The sequence below is a fragment of the Capricornis sumatraensis genome, chromosome 4 (genome assembly GCF_032405125.1).
Source record: "Capricornis sumatraensis isolate serow.1 chromosome 4, serow.2, whole genome shotgun sequence".
Classification (NCBI taxonomy): Eukaryota; Metazoa; Chordata; class Mammalia; order Artiodactyla; family Bovidae; genus Capricornis; species Capricornis sumatraensis.
In genome coordinates, this window is record NC_091072.1 from 91,695,274 (window position 1) to 91,718,545 (window position 23,272).

The window sequence follows — 23,272 nt, forward strand, 5'->3', positions numbered from 1 at the left end:
GTGTCCGATCTTAGTTGTGGCATGCAGGATCTTTAATTGATCTTCAGTTGCAGCATTCAGGATTTAGTTCCCTCACCTAGGGATCGAACTCGGGCCCCCTACAGGAGGAGCATAAAGTCTTAGCCACTGGCCCACCAGGGAAGCCCCAGTGATTGCTTTTAAAATGTCTTTTCTCTTTTTGTGATACGACTCCAAGGTGAGGGTCTTACAAACCCTTTGTTTGGAATGTGACAAAAACCATTCTAAGACTAGGGTTTCCCTGGTACTTAAATTTCATTTCAGTTCTCTGTAACTAGCATTATATCATGTGACTTTACCTTCTCCAATCAGTCTCAGCAACACAAACTTCCTCTTTCCTTAATTCCCTTTTAGTGACTGGTGTCAACCGCCCCAAATCAAACAAGGTGGCAACCTTGAGATCCACCCTCCCTCCCAGTTCCTCGCTCCCCACACACTAATGTGTGCCTAACTCAGGGAAATTCATCACAGTGTATCTGGAGTTAGTGCCAGCCACACAGCTACTGATGGATTGCGGTTTCTCTCGTGTTACCCACCCATCCCCTCAAGTCCATGCCTCCCTTTTCGCCTTAACATCTGTCCACACTCCAGTTCTTAGCTTCCCTTGCAATTAGATGTAGATATGGAACCAGTTCTTGCCCTTGGGATGTGAACAGAAGCAGGCCAGAGGTGGCTGTTAAGAGAGTTATTTGTCTCCTTCCCCCAGGGAAATGCAGACAAGATACAGTCCTAAGGCGAAAGTTTCCAAACTCTCTTTGTTCACAGGGTCCTTGGCATCTCAGTAGTTTTTTCACTGCACTTCTAGGTCAAATGAAATATCAGTAGCCCCACTTACTAGTAGCTAGGTCCAAGCAATATAATTCATATTATCTCCTAACCGTTACCATGTATAAATTTAAAGAACCACAAGTACTTAGTCATGATATGTGTTTGTTGGGCATTGCACAGTTTCTCAAACCTTCAAATCAAATGAAACATTGACAGGTTCATTTCCTGTTCCACATCGTGCCACATGGAACTTCCTTTCTTGTCACAGAAACCACCACCAAAAAAAAAGAAAAAAGCATTGGAAAGATAGGCTATCAAGAAAAGCAGGGCTGTGTGCTAATGTTGACCAAAACTGCCTGTAGCTAGTAGGTGGTATTGTATCCAACTGATACCAAGTATGGCTGTAATTCCCTCACATTGTAAAGATAGTTCACCATGGTTCTGTGAGTTCACTGGAACCATGGGGCGCCTTGTGCACAGTTTGGGAACCAGAGCCCTGGGGGATGACAGAGGCAGAAAATGGAAGAAAGCACAGATCCCCGAATCTCCATGTGAAGCAGAGAAGGCTGCTGATCGGGAACACCCACCCCGCTCAGGCTTCTATGTGAGTGAAATAAGCTTCCTTTGTGTTTGGACCATTATTCATTTTTGCATTTGTTGGCACAACCTGAGTGCTAAATCACTTCAGTTGTGTTCGACTCTCTGCAACCCTATGGACTGTAGCCCACCAGGCTCCTCTGTCCATGGGGATTCTCCAGGCAAGAATACTGGAGTGGGTTGCCATGCCCTCCTCCAGGGGATCTTGCTGATCCAGGGATCAAACCCAGGTCTCTTATGTCTCCTGCAATGACAGGCGGGTTCTTTACCACCAGCACTACCTGGGCAGCCCTGACACAGCCTAGCCTAAGTTATTAATATCTTAGAGTCCTGCAGTGACCTTCTAATGGTTCTTCTTGACCCAAATCTGTCTTTTTCCCAAGTTCATGTTGTCGTCACAAAATCTACTGCTTTACCCTAATAACAGGCTAAACCTAAACAAGTGTTTCTCAATCTTGACTGCATGTTAGAATTACCTGTGGAGGTTTTAAAAAAGATCCCGTTGCCCAGTTCCCCACCTGTAAGGATCTTCATCTAACTGAGAGGGACCAATTCCTTGATGAGTACAAACTGCCTCAACTCACCGAACCTCAAATAGATCATTTGAGCAGTCCTTTAACTATTAAGGGAAATGAACTTGTAATTTAAAAACTCCAGACACAGATGGCTTCATTGAAAATTATACCAAATGTCTTAAAAAAGAATAAACAGCAATCCTACACAATCTCTTCCAGAAAAATAGAAGAGGAAAGGATGCATTTCTCATTCATTTTATGAAGCTAGTATTATTACACTGATACCGAAACCAAAGGGAAAAAAAGAAACTACAGATGGTATTTCTCATGAATATAAATTCTTCCCTCATAGCTCAGTTGATAAGAATCTGCCTGCAATGCAGAAGACCTGGGTTTGATCCCTGGGTTGGGAAGATTCCCCTGGAGAAGGGAAAGGCTACCCACTTCAGTATTCTGGCCTGGAGAATTCCATGGGGCAGCAAAGAGTTGGACACAACTGAGCAACCTTCACTTTCATAGGTGCAAAAAAGTCTTTAGCAAAATATTGGCAAGTGAAATTCTGCAATATAAAAAAAAAAAGAATTATATACTGTGAGCAAATGGAGTGTATTTCAGGAATGCAAGATTGATCAATATTAGAAAATCAATCAATGTAATTCAGGATATTTTCAGACCAAAGAAGAAAAATCACATCATCATATCAGTGCAAAAAGAATGTGGCAAAATTTAAGCTTATGATAAAAACTCTCAGGAAAAAAAAAGAAAGGAATAGAAGGGAATTTCCTCAACTTGAAAATCTACAGAAAACCTACAGGTAATATAATACTTGATGGAATACTGAATTCTTTTCCCTTAAGATAAGGAACAAGGCAAGAATATCTATTTTCATTACTCTTATTCAACAGAGTACTGGAAGTTCTAGCCTGTGCTTTAGGCAAGGAAGGGAAATAAAAGGCATATAGATTGGAAACAAATAAAAACTATCCTTTCTTGCAGATGACATGATTGTCTACATAGAAAACTCTAACTAATCTACAAAAAAATTCCTAGAACTCTAAAGTGAGTTCAACAAGGCCACAATGTATGAGGTAGATATATAAAAATCAATTGTATATCTGTATACTAGCTATGGACATATGTACATCAAAATTAATAATGCAATACTATTTTCAATTTTACACCCAAAATAAAATACTTTGGTGTAAAACTAACAAAACATGTATAGGGCTTGTATGCTGAAAACTACAAAATGCTGATGAAAGAATCATAGAAGTTTCATGGGGATGATCCAGAGAGATGATATGGGGTGGGAGGTGGGAGGGGGATTCAGGATTGGGAGCTTGTATACACCCGTGGTGGATTCATGTCAATGTATGGCAAAACCAATACAGTATTGTAAAGTAAAATAAAGTAAAAATAAAATTAAAAAAAAAATCTCAAAATTAAAAGCAAATAAATAAATAAATTTTAAATTTAGGATAGAAAAAATAAAAAAAAGATATGTTGTGTTTATGGATCAAAAGACTCAACATAGTAAAGATGTCTATTCTTTCCAAATTGATAGACAGCTTTAATCCAAATCCTATCAAAATACCAGCAAAAGTTCCTATAGATATAGACAAGATTAGTCTAATATTTTGGAGAGGGCAGTGGCAACCCACTCCAGTACTCTTGCATGGAGAATCCCATGGATGGAGGAACCTGGTAGGCTGCAGTCCGTGGGGTCGCTAAGAGTCGGACATGACTGGGCGACTTCACTTTCACTTTTCACTTTCATGCATTGGAGAAGGAAATGGCAACCCACTCCAGAGTTCTTGCCTGGAGAATCCCAGGGATGGGGGAGCCTGGTGGGCTGCCGTCTATGGGGTTGCACAGAGTCGGACACAACTGAAGCGACTTAGCAGCAGCAGCAGCAGCAGCAGCAGCAGTCTAATATTTATATGGAAAGGCAAAGGAGCTAGAAGAACTGAAATAATTTTTATAAACAATAAAATAGAAGCAATCAGCCTACACAGTTTCAAGACTTATTGTATAGATATAGTAATGAAGGCTGCATGGTATCTGTGAAGGGACTGTGGTTGATGTTCATTTGCTCAGTCGTGCCCAACTCTTTCTGACCCCATGGACTGCAGCATGCCAGGCTTCCCTCCTTTACTATATCCTGAAGTTTGCTCAAACTCATGTCCACTGAATCAGTGACAGACTGATTTTTCACAAGGTTCAAAAGCAATTTGGTGGATAAGATAGCCTATTCAACAAATGGTGCTGGAGTAATTGAACACCCATCCTACTCCCCGCCCCCCAGGTTATATGAACCGTGACTAAATCTCATATCTTATGTAAAAAAAATTAAAGTGGATAACAGACTTAAATGTAAATATTATGGTTATTAGATAATATTATAGAACTTATAAGAACTTTTAGAAACTGTAGAAGAAATAAGAGAAATTTCCAGGATCTAAGGCCCAGCAAAGAATTCTTAAAACTTGACAGCAGCATGACCCATAAAGAGAGAAACTGATCAATTAGACTTCATCACAATTAAAACTGTTGGCTCTGCAGAAGACCTTGCTAGGAGAATGAAATAAAGTCTACAGACTGAAAGAATATATTTGCAAACCACATATTCAATTGGGGACTAGTATCTAAAGTATATAAGAAACTCAAAACTCAACCATAAGAAAGCGAACAATCTAATTAGAAAATGGGCAAAAGACTTGAAAAGACATTTCACCAAAGAGGATATGCAACTGGCAAATAAGTACACACTACAAATTTCCACATTTCCCATTAGAGAAATGGCTCAACTTACCCAAGAATTAAAACCATAGTTAGGTATCACTGACAACCATGTATTTATTTAAGTAAATACATATTTATTTAAAAGATTCAATTAAATATCTCACACATATCAGTATGGCTAAAATAAAAACAGGAACAGTCAAGTACTGGCGAGAATGCCAGTGGATTATTCACAAGCTGCTGGTGGGAATGCAAAATGGTACTGCTATCTTGGAAACAATTTGACAGCTCATTAGAAAACTAAATATGCAACTTCTGTATGGCTTAGCACTTGTACTCCTGGGCATTTATCCCTGATAAATGAGTAATTATGTCCACACAGATACTCATATATGAATGTTTGCAGCAGCTTTATTCATAGTAGCCCCAAACTGTAAACAACCAAAATGTCCTTCAACAGGTTGACGGTGATACCAACTTTGTATGTCTATACCATGGGACACTACTTAACAAGAAAAAGGAGCTCTTGCTACGCACAACTTGGATAACTCACCAGAAAATTATCCTGAGTGTAAAAAGTCAACCACAAAGTTTTACACTGTGTGACTGCATTTATTTAACATTCTTAAAATGGCAAATTTATAAACACAGAGAACAGGGTAAGGAGTTTTTAAAAAGCACTGGAGTAAGAGCGTAGTGGGTGATCTATAAAGGATAATATGTGGGACCCTTGTGGTGATGGAAATGCCTATATCTTGACTTCATCAAGATAAATATCTTATTTATATATAATATAAGTATTATAGTTCTACAAGATGTTACCATCAGAGGAAAACAAGGTAAAGGGGATCAGGGGCTTCTCTGCATTATTTCTTGCAACTGCATGTGACTCTTACAGTTAAGATTCACTTAAGATATTTCCCTGCTGGTCCAGTGGTTAAGAATCCACCTTAACAGTGAAGGGGATGTGGGTTCGACCCCTGGTCAGGCACTAATATTCCACATGCTGCAAGTAAACCCAAGTGCCACAGCTACTGAGCCCACGTGCTCTGGAACTTGTGTGTCACAATGAAAAAGATCCCAAAGGATGCAACGAAGATCCTGCATGCCGCAACTGAGACCCAATGAAGCCACATAAATAAGTTAATAAATAAATACATATTTATTTAAAAGATTCAATTAAATATCTCACAGTTAAAACTTTTGACTTCGATCCCTGGATTGGGAAGATCCCCTGGAGAAGAGACTGGCAGCCCACTCCAGTATTCTTGCCTGGGAAATCCTATGGACAGAGAAGCCTGGAGGGCTACAGTCCATGGGGTCACAAAGAGTCCGACATGACTGAGCGACTGAACCACCACCAGGAGGTGGTGTTCAGATTGATTTGGTCTGGGGTGGGTCCACACACTGGTATTTCCAAGCTCCCCAGGTGCTTCTAACATGCATCCAGAATTGAAAAAGTGCAAATTGAACTGCGCGTCCCAAATCCTAGGTCATCATCTGCCATTTCTTGTTCCTCTGCCTTTAACTCTGCCCTTCCATTTGCTGAGATGAGGCTGCCTTCAAGACCCTACTCAGAAATAACTCCTCTGAGGAACTGTCCAGAGCACGACTTACCCAGTCTGGTGATGGATCCTCCCAGGCTGCACCATGGTGACCCTACGCTTACTCTTGTCATCACTCTTTGTTGTAATTGTCATTTTTTGTCCATCTCCCTGCTTTCAGCAAGTGTTACTACAATTGTTCACCTTGCAATTGCCTGATCATTTAGCCCCTGAATTTTAGGGACCTTCTAAAAATTACAAGTAACTCTCTTTTCCTGCTGTTAAGCCTAATTGTACTTTTAAAATAATCGATGAGGCAAGAATTTCTGGACACCAAGAGTTCACAGAACAAAACAAGATGATTATGCTATATGTTTATTCTATGCAAAACTTTGCAATCTTCATACTACAAAGCATTGAGATGGTCTGATCTGAGTTCTGTAGGCCCTATGCCTTTGATACGTCTTTTCTTTCTTTCTTCTTTACTCTCTCTCAGGGGCGATACCTTTGGTGGTGTAACATCCAGTCATAACCCAGCATCTCTTTCAGTAGCCTGCCTTCCTGTGAAGGCTCTTTCTTTTCTTTCATAACAACATTAAACAGCCAGCTGGTGGACTTTAGGAATATCATTTTTCCCAGAAACTTTGCATGGATGCATGTTCCATTTTTGCAATAATGTAAAATACACCTTGTGCCCACAAATCCTATTGGCATTTTTATTGATATTGTGAACTTTATAATTTAGGGAGAATTGGCATATTTTTTACATTGGGTTATGGAATATCAGTTCCTTGATATCTGAGATTTTCTCTGTTTGGTTGAGTTCTGTATCTCCAAAGCCTAAAACAGTGCCTGGTACATAGTAAGTGCTCAGTTTTTACCAAGTGAATGAATGAATGAATGGGATACCTTTTCTTTTGTTCTGATCTTGTATTCCCTCAGAAGTGTTTTAAAGTTTTCTTCACAGAGATCGTGTCTATTTTTCTTTTTTTTTTCCTTAGGGATTTTAGTTTTTTGGCTATTGTAAATGGAGTTTTTTCTTTTGCAAGAACATTAACTAGTTGGTGTTTGTTTGTAAAAGGCTATGGTTTTCTGCATATTAATATTTAAACACCTATGTTATTGAATTTTCTTATTCATTTGCAAGAATTTTTCATACTTCTCTTGTTTTTGCCAGGTATCACTGTTACTTCTCTTAAAACTTTCCAGAGTTTAAAGAGGATTGAATTACAAGCCCAAAGAAAAACAGCAAACAACTAAATTTCATTCTAGCAGTGAGATTCTTATTGGTTGAGTATGTACTGGTATACATGTAAACCTGCAATTTCTTTTCTAAGATAATTAAACATGGTGATTGCGGGAAATGTCAAATCCACAACCGGCTCATTCCTCGCCAGTTGAGTATCATCTGTTCCCTGAGCTGCTTGCTAATATGGAGAGACTGCCATCTTTACTACAGAGTCCTCTTAATTTGGGGAGGGACATTTGCAATTTAAATCACAAAGAAAGAAATTGTCAGTATATACTGACGTGTTTCACTGTGAGCTTTGTTCAGTAAACCTTGCTATACAAGGGAACTCATGCAAATGAATGCATCTGTCTTCATTTCTCCTCGCCATTAGGTCATTATGCAAACATTAAATACCAAAAAAGACATAAAATGATTGATTAGTGTAGTGGAGCTTGCAGGTTAGCAGAAAGCCAACTCAAGAAGCCTGTTCCTCCCTCCCCACACTGCCGCTTTTCTCCTCTCCCTTTCAGAAACACCCATAAATGATTTAGTCAGTCCTGCAGGGTCTGGAGATATTTATTGGCAGTTAACATTCTTGTGATTCAGCACATTTTCTTGCGACAATATTCTATCCTTACTCCTGAGTTTTGCCTAATTTAGATTCCCCCTTTGGTCTGTTCTACTCTGCTAATCCTAATCGAAAAATACAGACGGATTAGACAGAAGACAAAATTGTGAAATTGATGTTATATTTGGAACAGCAAGTCTTCATTTCACATTGTTGCCAAGACCACCTCCTCTGTGGCCGCCTCCCCCACAACCCACACTCTGGCGTGGTGCTCTCTGATTCATTTGCCTGTGTGGCTGCGCTTTAAAAACCTCTGACTTTTTCCATCTTTGAGTTTCATCATCTAGTTCATAGTAAGCACTTAGTAAATGCTAGAATCAGTGAATACACAAATTACTCAGTTAAGTGGTACAGTACATTAATGTTTTCTTTCGTGTTATTAGAACTAACTATTGGGGAAAGGTTTGAAATCTTTTTAAACAAGAGGGTAATTGACTATTATTAGTTTTAAAAGTAACCCGATGGATTTTTATTTTAACAGAGATCAAATTAAACTCATTGAATTTAGCTTTTCTAGATTCTCAGATTCAGCCGGAGGTCTGGGAAGGACCTACATACCTTCTGGAGAAAATTGCATCATCCGCATCTTATAAGGCTGAATCTATGGGGCTTCCCTGATAACTCAGTTGGTAAAGAATCCACCTGCAATGCAGGAGACCCCAGTTCAATTCCTGGGTTGGGAAGATCCTTTGGAGAAGGTCCATGGAGTTGCAAAGGGTCAGACAGGACGGAGCAACTTTCACTTTCTTTTCATGTCCTATATCCCATGTTATTCAGAAAGTACGCTCTTGAAAACCTGAGTAGGAGTGAAGTTCTTATTAATTGAAACTAAATTCTCACTTGCTTGTTACTGTTTTAGACTTGCTTCTCTATGTATTTCTAATTGACCTTTAAGACATACCCTTAAAAACCAAGGCTCCCAACTCCTCAAGTACAGCTCTGTAATGAACTGCTTAACCTAAGGGAATCAATCTACATAGTTAAAGAAAATGCGAACAGTTCTTTCATTGGGCAGAGTTGTTGAACACATTGTGTCTCTGTAATGTGAATAGCCATCATCTATTTTGTAATTTTCATTCTTTTATTGTTAACCTTATTTTTACCTAGCCTTTTGCCAAGGAGGACTTACAGGGGTTGCTTGTTAAGCTGACCTCTTCAGCTATCAGTTGTGCCTGTGTATTCCTTTATGGAGTGCAGAGAGGGTTGCTTTGTTCTGTGTCGAGGGGGCATGTGAACTGCACACTGTCATGGACTTTTGTTACAAATGCACCTGGTCAATGATGTAAAAAGCCCAGTGCTTTTATATACTCAACAAGAATTTTACTTCTTGTTCAGTCGCTAAGTCGTGAACTGCAGCACGCCAGGCTTCCCTCTCCTCCACCATCTCCCAGAGTTTGCTCAAACTCACGTCCATTGCATTGCTGATGCATTCCATCCACTGCATCCTCTGTCACTCCCTTCTCCTCTTGCCCTCCTCAGCGTCAGGGTCTTTTCCAGCGAGTCTGCTCTTTGCATCAGGTGCCAAAGTATTTGAGCTTCAGCTTCAGCATCAGTCCTTCCAGTGAATATTCAGGGTTGATTTCCTTTAGGATTGACTGGTTTGATCTCCTTGCTGTCCAAGAAACTCTCAAGAATCTTCTCCAGCACCACAGTTCGAAAGCATCACTTCTTCAGCACTCAGAGAATTTTACTTCTTGAATTTCAATCATTGTTTGATCTCTCATTCAAAAGGTAGTAAATGCAGCTGACGTCACTCACACTCACAGGCTCTTCCTTGGGTTCTGTTTTAAATCAGCAACAACTCAGGTATGCAGCGTCCTGAAACTGCCATGAAAAGAGAAGTATGCAAGGCTGGCAATCCCCAGCCTAGACTGACATTAATACATCGAAATCAGTGGCCTGTCCCTGTCTTCTTTCCCCAGGTACTCTGTTCTCCTCACTAGACAAGATGAGAAATTATTTCTTTCCCTAACACAATTTGACTTTTTTATTGGCTAATTGGATGGGAGACCAGCAGCAATAATTCAAAAACCTTTATGATATGCACTCATAAAATTTTGAAATGATAATTAACACTGACATATGTAGTTAAGAAAAGGGCAGAGGTGGGCAAATACTTTTCGCTTTTTTGACTTTCAAAAGGAAAGCCTATTCTTGCATTTTAACATGAGAATCTCTGATGTCCTAGGAGTTCATAACCCCTGAAATTCATAATCTGATTCAGAAAGAGTGTATGCAGAGTTGGGGATAACAAACAGAATTTTGAAACAATGCTTGTCATAGTTAACCTCTGGATGGGTAACTGTTGAGGCATTTCTATTTCTGAAAGCAAGGAGAGTCAAGTTTTCTTTCTGTGGTGCCTTCAATCAAAAGGTTTGGGTTCTCTCTTGGTGTGTGGGGCTTCCCTGGTGGCACAGTGGTAAAGAATCCACCTGCCAGTGCAAGAGATGCAAGAGACACAGGTTCAATCCCTGGTTCAGGAAGATCCCCTGGAGTAGGAAATTGCAACCTGCTCCAGTATTCTTAACCTAGGCAATCCCATGGACAAAGGAGCCAGGTGGGGCTGCAGTCCCTAGGGTCACAAAGAGTGGGACCAACTGAGCATGCATGCATACTTGGTTTGTAGATATGACCCCCACAAGATTGGTAGCATTTAAAAATTTCAGGAGAGAATGAGAATTAACAGAATTCCCTGGGGATTCTGAGGACCAACCTTGCCTTAATATAGTGTGACACATTTTGTAAGAAATGATGTAAGTTGTAAAATAATGCTATTGTACTTTGTTTTCTGAAAGATCAAAAAAAAAAAAGAAAGAAAAACTAGAGTCAATAATATTTTCCTTGAACTTGTAGAAAGCTCTTCTCTTATGTCATTCATCTTCCTCAGCTAAAAGGTATCACAAACTTGGAGTCTGCTGCTGCACTGTATTATTATTTAAAATTCCATTCCAGCCCCTTTACCTTATGACTCGCAATTGCTCCCTTTAGAGTTACAAGGAGAAACACGAGAGAAAGTTACTTCAGAATGACAGGACACAAAGGGCGAATATTATCCTTGTACATAAGCCCTGTCAGACTATTTATTGTGAATCTAGAACGAAGTACTCCACTGGTACCCATTTTAATAACCTTTAGAGGAATTGCTGCTCCGTTTTATTTGCATGCTCAGCTTTACAAGGCACTCCGCAAATTGCAATGGAAAAGAGGCCGCAGAACTTCTCCCACAGAAGAAAAAATGCAGAGTGTTTATGGGGAGGAATCACCTCACCACCCACAAAGACTACCCCTTGTGCTTCTGCGGTCACTTACTAAAGCAGATTATTTTCTTTTAACAGAGGAATTCAAGGGCTCCACTGTGGTTGAACTGATGAAGAAGGAAGGCACTACCCTTGGGCTGACGGTCTCGGGCGGAATTGACAAGGATGGCAAACCCAGAGTATCTAATCTGCGGCAAGGAGGAATCGCTGCTAGGTAACTGCATGGCAGGGAAATGTAGAAAAAGGAATGAAGGTATAATTAATTCAGAACTTAAAGCTCCCTCAGAAAAGGTCACTAATAGATAAATGACACTGCCATCTGCCAGGTGGAAGCACGGGGGGTGGGGAGGAGGCAGATTTCAGAATGATGGCTTTTCTGGCCCATGCCAAAGTCACCAGGGAGCTCTTGTGTCATCTCAAGAGCACTCAAGTCCTCCTAAGATACTAACTTTAAAATGCTTGTGTCTGGACTTCTCTGGCAGCACAGTGGTGAAGACGTCACCTGCCAGTGCAAAGGGTGCAGGTTTGATCCCTGGTCAAGGAGCTAAGATCCCACATGCCTTGTGGCCAGAAAACCAAAGCATAAAACAAAAACAATATTGTAATACATTCAGTAAAGATTTTTTTAATGGACCACATTAAAAAAAAAAATCTTAAAAAAAAAACCCAGCCACCTGAATGGATTTAGTTCTCAAATGTGCCCTACTGCAGTGGGAGTGAGACAGTCCAGTCATCTGACGGGGAGTAGGTGTCCCATATTCTGTGGACAGGGGAAACTACCACATGATGAGCCCAGACAGCAAGAGAGGCCCAGCTCCAAGTGTCTCAGTAACAATTTACTTGTTCTATATTCTCAGCTTTTCTACTTGTGAGATTTCCCTTTCATCGGGACAAATAGATGATTTCCAGAAGGGCAGAAGGCTTAGTTGAGAAGGGCTGGTTTTGTCCTTGTTTCTACTGGACTGCAGATTGCACTCATTCTTGATGACGACAGAGCATCCTGAGTGCTGGCCAGGGGTGGGTTTGCTTTGTGGACAAAATCGAAATCTGCCTCAGAAAGAACGGGTGGAATGGTGAGGTTTCATTCAAAGTGAGGTTCAGTTCAGTCCAGTGCAGTCGCTCAGTCGTGTCCGACTCTTTGCAACCCCATGAATCGCAGCACGCCTGGCCTCCCTGTCCATCACCATCTCCCGGAGTTCACTCAGACTCACGCCCATCAAGTCCATGATGCCATCCAGCCATCTTATCCTCGGTCGTCCCCTTCTCCTCCTGCCCCCAATCCCTGCCAGCATCACAGTCTTTTCCAATGAGTCAACTCTTCGCATGAGGTGGCCAAAGTACTGGAGTTTCAGCTTTAGCATCAGTCCTTCCAAAGAAATCCCAGGGCTGATCTCCTTTAGAATGGACTGGTTGGATCTCCTTGCAGTCCAAGGGACTCTCAAGAGTCTTCTCCAACACCACAGTTCAAAAGCATCAATTCTTCGGCACTCAGCTTTCTTCACAGTCCAACTCTCGCATCCATACATGACCACTGGAAAAACCATAGCCTTGACTAGACGGACCTTAGTCGGCAAAATAATGTCTCTGCTTTTGAATATGCTATCTAGGTTGGTCATAACTTTTCTTCCAAGGAGTAAGCGTCTTTTAATTTCATGGCAGTGAGGTTAATGTCCCTTAAATCCTGGACACCATTATTCGTGTCCACAGAATCCCAAATTAAGTTTTAGAGTTCTTACCTTATTAAGTGCCACCTGAAATGTGGTCATTTTCAATGATCAACCTATTTGTACAGTTTATAAGCTCAAGCCAATTGATTGCTCCATGATCTGCAGTACTGTTTGTAAAACCAAGTTGATGTCAACACAAGCAACTTAGTCGTCTTCCTTCAGGGTTTGTGGCGGGGGGAGGGGGGGGGTTGCATTTAAAAAAGAATTTTAAGTATAGGTAATTTTAAATGTGTTAATTTCTGCTGTACATCAAAGTGATTCAGTGAATACATAATATATACATATGAATATATATACAAGGCTTCCCGGATGGTGCAGTAGTAATGAATCTGCCTGCTGATGCAGGAGTCACAAGAGATATGGGTTCAATCCCTGAGTCGGGAAGATCCCCTAGAGAAGGCAATGGCAATCTGCTCCAGTATTCTTACATGGAAATTTTCATGGACAGAGGAACCTGGTGGGCTATAGTCCATGGGGTCACAAGGAGTCAGACAGAACTGAGCACACACACACATACATGCACACATATATATGTATTATTTTTATGTTATTTTCCAATATGGTTTTTAAGAGATTTCTTTCTACCATAGCCTCCTTTAATTTTTAACAGTCATAGCCAATTTGTGATGCTGGAACCTTGGGTGTCTCCAAAGTTTCTTTGTATGTAGCCCCTAAAGCAAGCATGACTGGCAAGGGAGAGGGTGAGAAAGTCGTTCACACATGTATTGATCCTATAATTAAAAGTAACACTCTGCCAGTTATAGTATTATTGATCACCAAATATTTATTGTTTAAGCCACTACCATTTCACAGGTAGTAAACCAAAATAAGTCAAGATAAGATACCTGCCCTTGGGGGCTTATAATCTATTGAGGGAAATAGGGTATTTTAAAAAAAAAACATGAAAAGTTTGGGAGCAATAATCACATTGTGTAATAGTAAAAAGCAACAACAATAGTAAAAAGCAATAAGAGTTGTCACAGTGCATGAGACAGTTAAGTTGCCAAAAAAGTGTCAGTCAGTAAACCTGAGTTAAGAGTGCCCATGTGTACCGTAGACTAGAGAGGATTATGGAGGCTCTGAAGAGAGGATGATTGGAGCTGGGCTAATGTAAAGCAAATGAATTCGTTATTCTTATTTGGGGAGAACATATTATTGGATTAAGTCCTGTCATTGGTCTTGCTGCCTGCTCTTGGTTTAGAGGTAGAGTTTGACTAAACGCCCCAAAGTAGCCAAGTTCTATTATGATGGTGAGGAGGGAGGAGTCTGTTACTGAATGCCCATGCTTTCACTGTAATTTCTTCTTCACTGACACTTTTTGAAATCAGTCCTGCTATAAGTAATAAATAGCAAAATAAAATGACCTTCTATATGGCCTGGACATACTTCTAGTGAAGATACCGAAAGTGGTGAAATGTCCAAAAGGCAAGCAGCAACACTGAAAGGGAATAAGAAGAAAGGAAAACTTCTAGTGTGTCCAGGATACAGATAATCTGCCCCAGGAGAACCAACTCTTTAGGGGCAGAGCAACTAAAGGTAATTTTCTCTTTATTTCACTTTTTGATGCTCTTTAAAAATAAAAGAGGTAAAGGCTTAGGGAGAAAAGTCAGAGATGGCAGCAGATGCAGTAGAGGACTTGGAAAGCATACAGTCGGCCTGAGTGAGAGGGATCCCTGGCGTCTCATCCACCCTCAGCTGCACTCCTGCCCTTAGAACCAGCCGCATCCTAGGAGGCAGGGACCCTGCTGTGTCGTCCTTCTGGGCTTGCAGTTTATCCATGATAGCAAAGTGGGAAATACGGTCAGACTGGCCCATGGGGAGGAGAGCTCCACTGAAGCGACTCTTTGTTTTGCAGAAGTGATCAGCTGGATGTGGGTGACTACATCAAAGCAGTGAATGGCATCAACCTGGCCAAATTCCGCCACGATGAGATCATCAGCTTGCTGAAGAATGTCGGGGAAAGAGTGGTTCTGGAGGTGGAGTATGAGCTGCCGCCAGTCTGTAAGTCATCACGGCCTGAGGCAGAACAGCTGCACCATGTTTTTGCCTCAAACTCTTGGTTCTCCTTTTTTTTTTTCTCTTTTGCCATCGTTGTCTTATTACAGGAATGGCAGAGCATACTTTCTTAATATTTAAAAAATTATCTGATTTTCTATTGCCTACTCTGGAAGAATGTTAAAGAGCATAAACGATGATGAAATTATCTAGGACTCGTGTTTCATTAAAGCCATCTGTGAACATCAGAGCTGAACTTTAGTTCAAATAGACAGTCGATTCCTAGCTCCAGTTTTTACTAGCTGCATGCCTTTGAGAAAGTTACTTAAGCTTCTTTTGTTTCACTTTGCACATCTGAAAAATGGGGATGATTTTAGTAACCTATAATATTACTCATGGATCTGTTATGAGGATTAAATGAGTTAGCGTTTGTAAAGCATTTAGGACAGTACCTGGCAATATAAAAATGTTTGGTGAATAATACATATACAAATCAATCAAAACTATAAGGTAGGCATTATTATCATTATTATTCTCATTTTACAGATGCTTAAGTTAAATACGTTTTCCCAAATTAGTAGGCACCAAAGTCAGAGCTTTGCTCTTCTGTACTACTGAGAACTGAGATTGATTATTAATAACTGGTGATAATTCATTTGTTTAGTGATGACTTATTGAGCATTACCATGTTCCAGCCTGTCCCTCAATGAATGTCAGTAGAATTTACACTCTAGGAGGGACTTCCCTGGTGCTATAGATGGTAAAGAATCTGCCTCAGTGCAGGAGACCCAGGTTCCATCCCTGGGTTGGGAAGATCCTCTGGAGGAGGAAATAGCAGCCAACTCCAGTATTCTTGCCTGGAGAATTCCATGGACAGAGGAGTCTGGCAAGCCCCAGGCCATGGGATCGCAAAGAGTCAAACACGGCTGAGGAGACTAGCACTACTGCTGCTACTAGAGGAAGACAGAAAATAAAATAAAACCACAATAAATAAGTTAATTACAATTGATCCTTGAACAGTGAGGGGGTTAGAAGTGCCAGTCCTCCTTGCAGTCGAAAATCAATGCACAACTTATATTTGACCCTCCATATATATGATTCCTCCAAAACCAAGGTTCTTCCATAACCTAGATTGAACCAAAGAGGTATAGTGCAGTACTATAGGATTTACTATTGAAAAAATCCACAGGTACATGGACCCACACTGTTCAGACTATGTTGTTCAAGGATCAGCTGTATGTAGTATGAATGTTATGGGTCATGAATGCTGTGGGGGAAAAAAAATAAAGCAAGGAAAGGGGTTGGGAGTGTGGGCGGGGAGTGTCATTGGCAATGTGAAGTAGAGTGGTTAGGAACAGTTTCATTGAGAAAGTGATATTAATCGGTGACTTGAAGGAGGTGAGGAAATTAGCTATATGGTTTTCTGAGTTAAAAGAGTTCCAGAAAGAAGAAAATGCCAGTGCTAAAATCAAACGACAGGAATAATCTGGCCTTTTGTTTGGCCAGATTAGAATAATAATCTGGCCTAGTTCTAGAAACATAAAGAAGGACAGTGTGGCTGGAACAGAGTAAGCATGAAGAGAAGTGGGGGAGGTGGTGAGAAGTGTAAAGGATGGAGCATCCATGTAGGCCAATGGAGGGACCTTAAGTGTTGCTCTGAATGATGCAGGAAAGCATTGTATGGTTTGGGCAGAGGAGTGACATGCTCTGATTAACGTTTTCAAAGACTCCTCTGGCTGCTATGTTGAAAATAGACTGCAGAGTCAAAGGTAGAAGCTTGGGAGACCGTTTGGAGGCCTACTGCAGTGATCCAGGTGAAGGATGATGGAAGAAATGGTGAAAAGCACTCATATTCCCCATCTATTTTGAAGACAGAACCAACAAGATTTCCTGATGAATTTAATGTGGGTTATGCAGAAAGAGGGGGCTTCTCTGGTAGCTCAGCTGGTAAAGAATCTGCCTGCAATGCAGGAGACCCTGGTTCAATCCCTAGGCTGGGAAGATCCCCTGTATTCTTGCCTGGAGAATCCCCATGGACAGACAAGCCTGGTGGGCTACAGTCCATGGGGTCACCAAGAGTCAGACACAACTGAGCACCTGCAGAAAGAGAAAAGTCAAGGACCATCAGAAGGTTTTAAGCCTGAGCAACTGGAAGGATGGAGTTGCCATTAATGGGGGTGGATAACAATGTGGGGAGAGCTGTCTTGTGAGGAGAAGATCAGAAGTTCATTGCTGGAGGGAATTGCCTTGTGGTCCAGTGATTAGGCCTCTGTGCTTCCAATGCAGAGTGCCCAGGTTCAATACCTAACTGGGGAAACTCAGATTGCACAAGCTGTGCAGCATGGCCAAACTAAATAAATACAATTAAAAAAAATTTTTTTTAAGAAGCTCATTGTTTAAAATACTACAGCTGAGGTGCCTATTTAACATGCTAAGAGAAAATGTCAAGAAAATGCTGGAGATACAGTTTGGCATTTGTGAGAAAGATCTAGAGTAGAAAAGTAAATTTAAGAGTAATGGGACTAGAGATGATGTTTGAGGCTTTGGGATTAGGAGATAGCACTCAGAGAGTGAATGTATAATACACACCAATCACCAGTTCTTATTCTTTTAACAAAAAATCTAACACCGAAAATCTCATGGTGACTTTATAACAAAATCAATTGGAATCTGAGTTCTAAAACTTTGCTACAGCATTTTTATTTTCGGTAGGAGCCAGCAGTAAAATAGTGTTGAGAGCTTGAACTGTGTCACTGGTTAAGTGTCAGTTTTGTCCCTTTCTAGCTTTGTGACTTTGGGGAAATTATTAACAAGTTCGCTGAGCTATAGGTTTCTCAGCTACAAAATGACTGTAATGGATGTAGAATTTTTGTAAGATTTCAAGGCTGTAACCATGTATTTAGATCATAAGCACAGACTCCGTAAGCCATAATGTATCTTAGCCATATTACCATTATTATTGTTGTTGTTGTTATTATTACACTGAAAGTACTATGTTTTCTTGAACTTAAAGTCAGTTTGTTTTGAAATCACTATCTTAAACCACTGCCTAGGAATTAAGAGGAGTCAACTATCTAGAGTTAATGCTCTCTGATTAAGCATTTTTATTCCACTGTGTACATGCATATCAATTAAACACAACCTGTTCCTAAGAGGAACTCTTAGTATTGCTCTCAGGATAAGGCAGTTGTGGAGATTTGCTGAGCATTTTGGGTTGTCCAGAGCTAGAGATTTCACAGTAGATTAGAAGGCATTTATGCAGGTCCAGTAGGAAGACTAACATTCCAGGGATAGCATATGGCAAGGAAGTATGAAGATAGTCCAGTTCACAGGTTGAATCTCCAGTTTGGAATTACTGGAACACAAAAGGAGAGAGAGGGCCTCAGAGGGACGAGGTCAGTGAGGTAAACAGGAACAAAGTGAAGGAGGGCCTTGTAAGCCGTGAATGGTGGACAACAAGGGGCCTTTTTTTTAAGGTTTTAAGGCCAAGGAGCAGCATCCTCAGATCAGAGTTTTGGTTTTGGTTTATTATTATGTTCTGGCTATGCCACACGGCATGTGGGATCTTAGTTTCCCAACCAGGTATCAAACCCATGCCCCCAGCAGTGGAAGCGTGGAGTCTTAACCACTGGCCCACCAGGAGAGCCCCCTAGATGAGAGTTTTTAGACTTATTTTAAGAGGTCAAATGGAAGCTATAAGCCCCCAAGCTGTTACAGTTTTCCAAAAGAGAGGTGATACTCCAAATAAATATAGCATTAATAGAGTTAAAGAGGAGAAGGTGGACATCAGAAATATCCAGGGGTTAAAACCTCTCCTGACTTGGTGATTATACCTGCCTTTCTCCCTCACACAATAAAGCTGATGGAAAAAGAGAAAATATTTTTAAACACAAAAGTGTGAAGTTTTTAGTAGAAATCAGATAGCAGAGGTCTATTCGCCAAGGATTATCTCTGTCTCTTTCTATTATGTTTAGATAAATTAATAAGATCTTTGCGTTCAGGGAGATCAAAGGGATTAATAAGCCTCCCTTTCACTGAGCTCAGACAGCTAGAGCAGGCACAAGCCAGACCCCAGGGAGAGAGCTGCCTGGTGAAAGATAGGCCACCCAAGGCCAAGACTGTAACTCTCTCAAGAATCACAGCAATCTGAGGCTTAGCCAGCCCCATAGTCCAGCAGGAATTGGAGAAAGGTCCGTATGGGAGTATGTGTGTGTGTGTGTGTGTGTGTGTGTGTGTGTGTGTGTGTGTGTGTGTGTGTATGAGAGAGAGGGAGAAAAAGAGAAAGCGATACAGAGAGAGAGAGAGCAGATGGAAGAAAAATGGAACTGTGACCCTGGGTAAGCAACTCCCCTTTTCTGATACTCAGTTTCTTAATGACAATGAAATAGTCGACCTCCATGAGCTTAGAATTATGTGGTATGTCGAGGCTGTATTTAGAGAGAATGTTACCAGACTGTATCTTGGGCATTTGTATGTTCAAAGTTGGTCTAGAGGAGTGCCTTCAAATTTTTTTTCCCATAACCCTTAAAGAATTTTGAAATATTACCTAATTCTCATCCACTTTTTAGTTAACACCTAAAATTCTTTATGATAAGCTTTAATAGTTAGACAGCATATAATTTTGGCATGAGGATTATTTTATACATCTTTAAATACCACTTCCATTCAAATCTTAGAGCAATAGATTTATCTCATTTGTTTTATGAAAAATGTCAGCCATGGAATTTTATTGTCAAAGGCAGTCCTCGCCACTAAACCATCAGCTAAATCAGGCTAGCTTTTTTATCAGAAGGAGTCCTTCCATAATTCAAATAAATGTGTTAAGGCATGTCCCTGTGACAGCCTGATTACTTCTCATGTCTAATTCGAAGAGAGAGAGAAAGACTAGTTGATGATGACAATGGTGATGATGTTGATATGGTTGGGGGGACAGGGGTCATCCCAGGTCTTCTCCACATGGTTCATTAGGGGATGTAGTCTGAGGGAACATCAGCTACCCAAGGGAAGCCCTTCCTGTGCCAGCTGCAGAAGGCAAATAAGACAAGCCTAACCACAGGAGCACATTTGCAGACATTGCTCACATCCCCTAACACTGCATTGGCCAAAGCAAGTTAGCAATGCAAAACCAACGAAATGAGGTAGGAAAGTGCACAACTCCTTTCTCCTATAGGTGTAGGTGTTGGGGAGGCAGGGGAGTAGTATATAATTTAGAAAAACCAAACCTACCATAACAAAATAGAGTGTCACTTTATGATATAGAAATACATACATATGCACGTATAGAAACAAGGGGCATCAGAACAACTAAAATACTGAGGAGTATTGTTGCATTATAAAATTGGTTCTACCTCGGCCTTTTATGTGCTCAATTTGATTCTTTGGGTAAGCCCCTTAATTGCATCTCTGTGTCCACATACACATGTGAAGTTATGAATAGAATGCACATGGCCAAACAGATGTCTGGTGCTAAACGTGAAACTTCAGTCACAAAGAGCGAGTCACACAAATGTAAATGATAAAGACCAAATCTATTTCATTAAGTATATTAAAATGTAGTCAGGATTCCCATTTTTCTTTGCCCGTGATGAAGAGCAATAGTGTGGATAATTTAAAGCTGTAGATAATCCCTAAAGTCTTCATATTGACTTTAGATTTGATTGTAAGATTTTGTGGTCAGCAAGATTTAGTTCATGCAAAATTAAAATTACAGTGCTTTGCTTCCCCAGAACAGATATTCAGCCAACAAGGACAGGTGGCCCAGAATTAGAATTTGGTTGTATATAATTGAAAGTTGATTTAATGATTAAATTAAATACAATTTGTAAACCACTTTCAGAGTTTCTGGCCCAGAGAAAACATTCCGTAGATGCTCGTTAATTATTTCTCCCTTATTTCTCCCTATTTCTTCCTTAATAGGAACAGAAAGATCATGTTCTTAACCAATTTATTCAAGTGGCTTGTTGGGTCATGGAAATAAGAAAACATTCGTTTTGAACTCAGTTGTTTTTTTTTAATTTAATTAAAACTGTATCTCAATTCTTTTGACTATTTGTATGCACTGCTCCTAGCTGGTTAGAATAAACTGAAATCCCCCTGATAGCAAGAATATGACATTTAATTAAATCAGCAGTATACGAAAACATTTTATTCAGCTGTAGGTTTATATTGACTTTCAGCAAATCCAAGTTCTTATTGTACTTTGTGTTCCAGCTGCATGTGTCCAGTTTTGTGAATTTACCTGTGTGCTGTTCATAATCGTGTCCACTCCTTTAAGGATTCATAATTTATGATAATTAAAAAGTAATTGTAATTAATGCTTCATTAAAATTATTTTTTATTCTTATGAGTGGAAAGAAATGTTCTTTTCAAAGATGCCTTTAAATTTTGTCTGTAAGTTTCTTGTTGATAGTGGAGTGAGGAGCCATTCCCTTCTCCAGAGGTTATTCCTGACCCAGGGATCAAACTGAGTTCTCCTGCATTGCAGATGGACTCTTTATCTTCTGAGCCACCAGGGAAGCTCATAATATAACTTATCTCCTCATACTGTGTATAATGTAATTAGAGATAGCAACTTGGCAATGCAATTTCATTTTGTGAAACGAGACCAATAACCAGGCAAACATAACCTAAGCATGATGGTATCAAGTAAAATTAAGTAGATCTTTATTTTATTAGTTAGTAGTAATATTTTGAATGTACTTCAAAATTCTTTTACTCTCCAAGTTTCATTTGGGTTATTGATGTCTTTGTTTAATTGCTATGCATCATGTCAGAAAATCAATTTGCATCAGCTTAACCTATTAATGGCAATCTGAGACTAATACTTTTCTTCTTGTGCTAGCTGCAAAAAAGATAATTATTAGTTACTCAAGAACAGTTATGTTTTATGAGTGTTATCCAGTTGTCATCACCAATTAGAATGGTATTCAGATGTGTTCTTTCTATAAAACTTTGTAAGTAATAAAAAAAAACATAAAACATTAATTATTTTGTAAGTTTTACAAAAATTTTGTATAACTTTTGCATAATACAAAGGGGAAACAATTCTATTTATCACATGAAGATTGTCTGTCTTGTTATACAGATTTTTAACAATGTGAATATTATGCTCTAAAAACTGGCTACACAGGAGGAAAGGAAGCATCTCTGGTTTTGATTCCACCTGGACCTTAATTATATAAGTCATTTATACAGATGACTATTTTATGATATTTGTATGTCATTCCAATTTTGTTCTGATATTTTCTCTAAAAACAGATTTTTTTAACTGTTTAATTACTCAATAAGAATTATTTGCAACAAAAAATCTGTTGTGTTTTATCTAGAAATTTAGAAATGTTATTATGAAATAAGACTTATTTCCCTCTCTTTTTCCTGTTTTCAGCTGTTCAAGGATCGAGTGTTATTTTCCGAACAGTGGAAGTCACATTACACAAAGAAGGAAATACCTTCGGTTTTGTAATACGAGGTAGGTGGCAGTTAGAAAATAGAACCATCAGCTATTCTTGGAGAATTTGTCATTGAGCTGTTGGGGGTAAATTAGAAAGTAATTTCAAAAAAACTGATGTTTTCAGTGTCTAAAGTTACCTTATGACTTCTCTGGTGGCTCAGATGGCAAAGAATCTGCCTGCAGTGCAGGAGACCCAGGTTTGATCCCTGGGTCAGGGAAAGCCCTTGGAGAAGGAGATGGCAACCCACTCCAGTATTCTTGCCTGGAGAATTCCATGGATAGAGGAGCCTGGTGGGCTACAGTCCATGGGGTCACAAAGATTCAGACACAACTGAGCAACTAATACACACACACACACACACACAATGTTACCTTATAATTTTGCATCCATTTTTCTTTAAAGAAATAACGCAATAATTGGGAATCAAAATGGAGTCCGAATGATCTAGCTAATTTATTTCAGTTCGTTAATATGCAGTAAGAAGTCACTGTTTGTAAACCTTGTCAGTTCATAGTCATCCTGCTGCTTTGCCAGTTGTCAACATGTCTTTTGCTTCCCTTATATATTTTTCTGTATCATTTATCATTGAGTCAAAAATGTTGGTGAATATTGCTTGATTTGATTGAATACACTAGGGTTCAAGAACTTTGTTTAAATTATTTTTTCCTAAAATGCATTTTGTTACTGTAGTTTCCTAAAAAGGAATTGCAGATAATCTAATCCCTTGAGCACCTTGGTACATCAGTCCATCTTTTTTTTTTTTTTTTAATTTTTTTTTTTAGTCCATCTTATTTTTGAA

General features: G+C 39.8%; 1 protein-coding gene across 4 annotated transcripts in view; it reads left to right on the top strand.

Moving 5' to 3' along the window:
- The window catches only part of GRIP1 (glutamate receptor interacting protein 1), a 466,465-nt gene that overhangs the window by 281,888 nt on the left and 161,305 nt on the right, over window positions 1-23,272 (top strand). For all 4 annotated transcript variants that reach the window (XM_068969892.1, XM_068969893.1, XM_068969894.1 and 1 more), the window contains exons 3-5: window positions 11,379-11,514; window positions 14,883-15,028; window positions 22,407-22,490. In XM_068969892.1, coding sequence (XP_068825993.1) covers window positions 11,379-11,514; window positions 14,883-15,028; window positions 22,407-22,490 — 366 coding nt within the window. The remainder of the gene's footprint in view (window positions 1-11,378; window positions 11,515-14,882; window positions 15,029-22,406; window positions 22,491-23,272) is intronic.